Genomic DNA, 7,533 nt, shown 5'->3' on the forward strand with positions numbered 1-7,533 from the left:
TTGGGATTAGTGGTGAGTTAAAAAAAGGGCCCTGCGAAACGGGACTTGGGTATAGAAAGCCACTAGAATGTACTCTACAGCCCTGGCTTCCCCAGGTAGTCCTCTGGAAGCTTCATATCCCCAGCTTCTCTCTGCAGCCTTTAATTGGACAATTACTTTTCCTTTTCAGTTTGTGGTGGCTGTGTCCTACCTCTGAGCATGCATCCACTTAGCCAAATCCTCTCTGGAAGCCTGTGATAGTTCCCACACAGGCTCTGCAATATAAAAGCAGCTGGGTCACATGAGCCTGTGGGCTGAGAAAAGCTGGCATGGGTGGGAAGGGCAACCTGGTCCCCATTCTGAGGAATTCTGAAGTGGCGAGAGCCTAGTGGAGCTATGAAGAAGAGCAGACAGCTCCCCTCCCCCAGCATTTTTTGATCTGGTTTATGCACAAGGATAAGCTCTTCAAATCTTATCTTCCTCCCTTCCGTCATGGCTGCCAGATTGGAGCTACCAAAGGGAAACAGCTAAAACTAGGGCTGGTTCTGGTGTACTAGGATGATGCTATTGACTGCAATTTACAGAAAGGTCCTGGATGGGCTTTTCAGCCCAAATCCAAAAGGGATTTGCCCCACAGGCCACTACCTCCACAGAGCTGTCCTCCCTGCTGTCCCTTAAATCCAAAGCTCACTGACAATTAGGCAGTACTCCCTGTGGTTACTGCTTACCTGAGTCCATACCAACCCTGTGATTCCATTTCTCTGATACTGGCAGAAGCCTCTCAGGTCAGGGCATTATCATCTGAATTTAATGAGCCCTACTGATTCTAATCTACACTGAGACTTTATACCAAGCCATACCATACCATCTGGGTGTCAGCTGAGCACCTGCTTATGTATTCACATCCAGGGTTTTTAATCAGGTGTCTCTTGTGAGGCCTATAAACACAACCCTGGCTTAGTGCCATTGGACCTCTACCTGGCAGCTGCCTCTTTACACCCACAGCACGTACCAAGAGGCAGAGATCCTACAACACCACATCTAGAAATGCCACACACATATGAGCACAGGACAAGTATCAACTAAGTCCTTAGTACTTTCATTTCTACCTTTGCTTTGTGACCTGAAAGACCAGACAACTGAAGTCTACACACAAGAGTGGCCCAAAGAGGGAAAAGGGAGAAGGCTGGGGTGGAAACTCTTAAGAGCTACAAATTTATCACTCCCTACTAAAGTGGGGTTGGGTCATGGCCCGTAACCTTAAGTCTTGCAGAATATGAAGGAACTGAATGGCCACCTGGGTTTCACTGTTTAGAAAAGAGCAACATGTTACCTGTGTACTCTGGGAAGCAGATGGTCAGGGGGCTGTGGATGATCTTCTCCTCAAAGAGGTCCTTCTTGTTCAGGAAGAGAATGATGGATGTGTCTGTGAACCACTTGTTGTTACAGATGCTGTCGAACAGCTTCATGCTCTCATGCATACGATTCTGGCAAGACAACCAACCAGATGCTCAGTGTGCTGAAGAGAACATGCTCAGAACATAAACCTGGTTAGCAGCTAGGCAACTGGCTAGAGCAGAAGAAAAGGATAGCCTTGTGCGAGTCTGGGCCTCCAGAGATCCAGGTTCAAATGTCTTGCACCACTAGATAACCAAAGTGACCATGAACAAGGGAAGTCATATAGGGTGTGCCTGGGCTACCATTCAGGGTTGATGTTGCAAGTAGCCCAGCTCCTACAAGCCATGCCTCTTCTCTATATTTACTTTGTGACAGCTTCCTCCCAAAAAATGGAAGGAAAGACAGTTTGCTTGCTTGCTTACTTGTCTCCTAGCAATATTAATGGAGATCTTCTAGGATCTCCAAGTCTGCCCACTGCTTGTCTCTTTTTCTGTGCTTGGCTCTAATTGTGGTCAACAGAGATAAGGTGAGGCACAAAAAGGCCATAAATCAGACCAAGAAAGCTGTAGAACTGATGCTGGCCCCTACTTCCTGGTGCTGCAATCTACAGCACCCATGTGAGTTCTGAACCCACTGCAGGCAGGGTTGCAAGCCAGGGAGGAAACCTATCTCAGGTCCTGAAGCTCAACAGAGCTGAAGGCAAATTGGCCTACCACTGGCAGCAGAGAAAGGAAGGGGGAGTCAGGGAGAAGTGGCAGCAGTGTGGACACAGCTTTTAGCTACCTGACCCTGGCACAATTCTGCACTGGCGGGAAGCTACACTACCACCCTAATTGGGGAGCAGGAGGCTGAGGAAAGTGGCAGTAGCAGCATGGGAGCAACTCCCAGCTGCCTGGCTCCAGCTCAGACACAGGAAAAGCCCCCACCACTGATGCACTGGCCAAGCCACCTGGCCCGAACGGACCTGGGTCCAGCTGTTCTGGCCCACAGCCCATTAAGACTGCCAACTGCTTGGTGAGAAGGTGGGATGCAGGGCAGAGATGCTAGCAGTGCAAACATACCCTTAGTGTCTCTGCTCCAATGAGAATAATGGTGCCTCCCTGCTCACAGGCTGGTGCAAGGGTGAGATGTGCTCATGCTATGGTAATGGGAATTGTGCAGGTACTATCAACAGAATGGCATGACCTGGTTTAAGAATGCAGTGAGACCTTTAACAACCAGCATATCTGCCTTTTGTAAGGATGAAGTCCTGGGCATTGTAATGGTCCATGGCCTTGTCAATTATCCACCACTTCCCAGTGGGTCCTGCGGCTAGCGAAGCTTCACACCTGCATTATCTCAATGAGGTGTGTGGTGACAGAGGTTGTAGTTTGGACATGTTCTCTTACTTCGACTACAAAGGTTGGGAATTAGGAGACAGTCACTCAGTTAAACTAATCAGAGATGGACAGAGGGCATGCAGAGGTGGCTTACTGCTCCAGAATAAAACCTGTTGTGTAGCTCTTCTCATTCATTCTTGCCTGTGTTCACTGAACCTGGTGATCACTACCGGGTGGTCATGTTTCTTCTGCATTTGAAGTGAAGTGTTCAGGAAAACTGGTTTTAAAAGTAGTTCTGAGAATGTTTTTAAGCCATGCTAAGTGCTTTTAAGCCATGAATCTCATGATGAGGCAGGCCTTGGAGCAGAAAGGCATGCGAGTCTTATCAGATGGAATTCCCAAAGGCCAGACAGTTACAGCAGGTAAATTTAAGACAGCAGCACGCAGGATTTAATCATCAACATTGTGTGGAGCAAGAGGAAAGAGACAGGAAGAGTAAAAGGAAGATAAATTAGTCTCAAAACGTGCCAGATGCTGGAAAGTGAAAGAAGGGCTGTTCTATGTTTGTAATGCTATTAGGTGATTTGTCATGCCCAGACCTCCTGTAGTTTCTGTGCTGCTAGGGTTCAGATTAACTTTATGCTGGCTGAGGCTGTTGGAGCTGGGAGGGGAAGCCGCAGGAGCTCCTTTCTGGGGTTGGGGCAGTTGCACTTGGAAAGCACAACCACCGCTATCAATTGCTGACCTATGTGTTCCTGAAATTGTGTGCTCCTGAAACTAGGGGTACACCGATAGCGATTTTTGCGGCCGATACTGATAGCCAATTTTTAAGGAGGCATATCGGCTGATATTGATTCGATTTCCAATACTAGGCCAGCAGTGTGTGCATGCACAGGCCATTTATTGGCCAAATAATCGGCCTGATATGGCTGATTTCTGATGCATTAAATTTTCTTTATATTGGTGCCGATCTGATATCGGACCCATGTATCGGTGCACCTCTACCCAAAACACATCAGCCTCATCTTCTGGAATGCCCAGGCTTGGGATAGAGAAAGAAAAGCTGTAACAGTATAAGCTGGTTGAGTCAAAGGGCTCCACATGGAGCCAAAAAACTCTTGGTGATGGCTCAAGCACTCCTGGAGCTGTACTGCTGGCTATGGTTTGGGCCCTGATCACATGGCAAGGCAGCACACAACCTGGTTTCTTATGCTGAAGGCATTGACTAATGAGTCTGCCAGGGTGTGCAGCTCCTGTACTGGTCTAAACATCAGAGACACTGCTCATTCCTGGTCTCTGATGCAGGCAGAATGCTGCAATGGTAGCCAGAAGAGGGCTGGGAAAGATGAAATGAGAAAACCAGAGAGACAAGCAGCCAAGGAGTATAAAGGAGGCCGAAGAGACCAGGCAGAAGGCTGCAAAACCCACCGTTCAGCAGCCATGCCCAGGCTGGAGGAACAAGCCCTTAGTGATGCCCATCACTCAGAATTGGACAGCCAGCAGGTGTATGTCAAAGCTCAGAGCAATCCAGGCCCAGTCCAACCTCTCTCCTTTACTTACCATCTCCTCGTCCTCAGCCAGAACCAGGTCATAAGCACTGAGAGCCACACAGAAGATAATGGCCGTCACTCCTTCGAAGCAATGGATCCACTTCTTCCTCTCCGACCTCTGGCCACCCACGTCAAACATCCTGCAAGCAAACACCCCATGTCACTATGGCACTGGAGCTCATATACCTCTCTACTGGAAAGCTGTCCTAGTTCTTGGAGCAGAGGTCTCTAAGCAGCTGGCTTCGCTACTGACTGGCTGAAGGACCTCTGACAGGCTTTATCACTGCTCTGTGTGTTAGTTTTCCCCACAAAGAACATCAACCTCACAGAACCAAGAGCTCAGTTAACCAGCTGCAGGCTGTCCTAAGAGGCTCAAAGGCTCTAGCAAAGTAAATCATTCTTGCTGTAAGTCTTGTATAAAGTAGCTCATATGACTTAAACACTCCTTCCTCGTCTCCAAAGCATTAGTGGAGCTGGCCAAATGGCAATGGACTGGCTGACAAACTTTGGGGCTGGGTGCAGTTAGGCTCCCTCAGCTCAGAACAGAAACAAGCTTTTTACCTTCACTCCTAGACTTGGACATGAGACATACAGCTGCAACCAGGTCCTCCCCAAACTACAGCTTATAAGCAAATCCATAGTCATTCAGCAGCTTGGATGACTCTAATCATGGTTTGTGTCAGGACACTACCTGATTGGTACTCAGTAATTCAAGCAGGTAACTGTGCTTTGTTGCCTTCGCCATTCAGGCAAACTCACAATGCAGTTTAAGTGTAATTAGTGCCTGTATCTGTGCAACTAGGCTACCTGATGCTCCCTGCCATATGCATTTTTGCTGCATGCACGAACCCTCTGGGCATTTAAAGGTACGATGGGAGACCTGCCACATTCTCCTAGAATGCACTTGTACAGCTAGGACTGGGTGTCACTGGAGCACAAACATGGGGAATAAACTGTTGCACAGACACAGCTCAATTGTGCTGTACTGGGTCATATGGCTGTCCCCTCCCACAAGTAACTGCAAAATCAGAGTTGGCCTGGAATGAGTTAGAAGCAGAAGTGATTTTCTCAGGGGAATATTCACAGGCTTCTATCTATTTTAACATGTGTTAGCTGGTCAAGGCAAACTAAGGCAGCCTCCTCCCCTCACAACCCCTGGATCTCTCTCAGCTGTCCAACAGGTGTTAAAACTACAGGTTGCCTTGCCCACATTAGGTTCTAACATGCAGCTGCTGACATGCAGATAGAAATGTATCCTTCCCCTATGGTACATCTTCATAAGAAGACAGACATGTTTTTACCCCAAGTTAGTCAACGTAAGGTAAAAGCCTAATTAGGACAGAGAAAGTTGCCAAAATGAAAACTACCAATGATTCAGTTTGAGGTGGGACGTTACAACATGCTTCCTTTATTTCTGCAAAGTGTAAGCCACCCCTTTTCCCTTAAAGAGGAAAGCACCCTTTTTTCCAAGGAGGTATTACTTCAGCTCTTATAAGAGCGTGGAATATGTTCTGACCCCAGAAAGAAAGGACAGATCTCTAGGAAGACATTGTCAAGAAGAGCTTGGAAGAAAAAGCTGTTCCCTCTGCCCATTTGTCAGGGGGAACTTCAGCAGCCTTGTACACATCTGGACTGCTGCACAGACAGCTTGATGGAAATACTTAGCTTTGGAGCAGATTATACTCATCATATGTATCACCACTGAGCTAAATAGGATTAGAGCACAGTGTTATGGCACAATATGCAGGTGGTCCCAGGGAGTAGTACCTGACTGGTTTAATGCATGTGCTCTGTGTTAACCTGGTGAGCATGGTACTTAGCAACCCATCCCTTGGCTGTCAGAACGTGCAGAGCAAGAGTCAGGGGCTGTTATTCCCTGCTCTGCTGCTGAAATGATGCATGGCACTGAGCTAATCAACTTCAGCTTTCTGTGCCTCAGTTTCCCCACTTGTAAAATGGGAATGATCAGCACCTGCCACAGCTTTGGCAGGTAATGTGTAGACAGCGCTGAATAACAGCACTGTATCATGAGCTCACAATAGCATTCTAGCTTCTTGGGGGTGCAGCAGGACCTTCCTGCTGCTCAAATCTAAGCTCTGGTGTCAAATTTGGCATGTTCAACTACCTCCACACAGAACTGCATGCAGATGCCTAGAGGGGTAACAAAAACCAGTTTAGTGAAACTGGTTCTAATGAATTGATATTGGTTCCACTACATTCAGTAAACGACAAACTGACCTGATTTAACTGCATCTGCACAAGAAGGGTTGCCATGATGTAGGTAAATTGGTGAACAGCTGCACACACACAACAAATATATTGTGCCAGGCCAGATTCAGCTGTGATCAGATGGATTTAAGCTGCTCCACTGTCCATCTTCTGAGATGGACAAACTGCAACCCTATCAGACCTCTAGCCACCCACAGAGCTGTGCAGGAGAAACATGCTGGAGAAGACTGAATTTCTGATACTGAAAACAAATGAAAACCCAACTGTTTCAGGCCTTTTTTCATACATCATTAAAACATCAAAGATGGCTGAAATCCAAATGCATCCCCCATGCCAATTATGAGAGACTGTGAGCAATTTCACTAGACAAGGATTCCCTGCTCTCATGGCCATTACTGGAGGAAAAGGAGCAAGTGTGGCTGTCACTGGGAAAAATCAGGGTTTATTATATGCAAAATATTTTCTGTTACTGTTAACTCTATTAGAGACAAAAAAAAGTGCTTCTGCAGGTTAAGCAAATGCAGAAAAAGGGAGAACCAGTCCCTTCTGATCTCCCAGAAGCAGAAACAAATCAGGGCAGTTTATACACTGACTTAGTTCTGTCCAAACCATTTCTTTCCACATCCAAGCAGCATATGCCAGCACAACCCAGTAGGTGAGCTGGCCTGGGAAGAGAACAGCACAAGGCTATGCTGAACTATCCCAATTTGGACATGGCCCATAGAGACCATGACTCCTAGCATGTAGCACCCTTCTTTGTTTCAAATAGAGGTCTGGAAGTCTTATGGGTTTCTACAGCATTGAGTCTCAAGGCAACTGGGTATTGAGGATCCTGGTGGAGTCTTCTATTCTGGCTATGGTGACAGAAGCTGCTCAACACAGGTCAACTAGATCAGGGGTGCTCAGCCTCCAGCCCATGGGCCAAATGCATTTTGTGGAACCTTGGAATCCAGCCTGCGGGACCCCCATGGGTTAGGAAATGGGGGTGGGGGGAGCATAGATTCATAGATGTTAGGGCCGGAAGGGACCTCAATAGATCATCGAGTCCGACCCCCTGC

At 47.4% G+C, this 7,533-nt stretch overlaps 1 protein-coding gene across 1 annotated transcript in view; it reads right to left on the reverse strand.

Moving 5' to 3' along the window:
• The window catches only part of GNAI2 (G protein subunit alpha i2), an 89,377-nt gene that overhangs the window by 13,426 nt on the left and 68,418 nt on the right, over positions 1-7,533 (reverse strand). Inside the window, exons 5-6 of the mRNA XM_025204339.1 lie at positions 4,257-4,386; positions 1,313-1,466 (exon numbers count right to left, since the gene is read on the reverse strand). Coding sequence (XP_025060124.1) covers positions 1,313-1,466; positions 4,257-4,386 — 284 coding nt within the window. The remainder of the gene's footprint in view (positions 1-1,312; positions 1,467-4,256; positions 4,387-7,533) is intronic.

This window comes from Alligator sinensis, unplaced genomic scaffold (assembly GCF_000455745.1).
Source record: "Alligator sinensis unplaced genomic scaffold, ASM45574v1 scaffold858_1, whole genome shotgun sequence".
In the NCBI taxonomy this organism is placed as follows: Eukaryota; Metazoa; Chordata; order Crocodylia; family Alligatoridae; genus Alligator; species Alligator sinensis.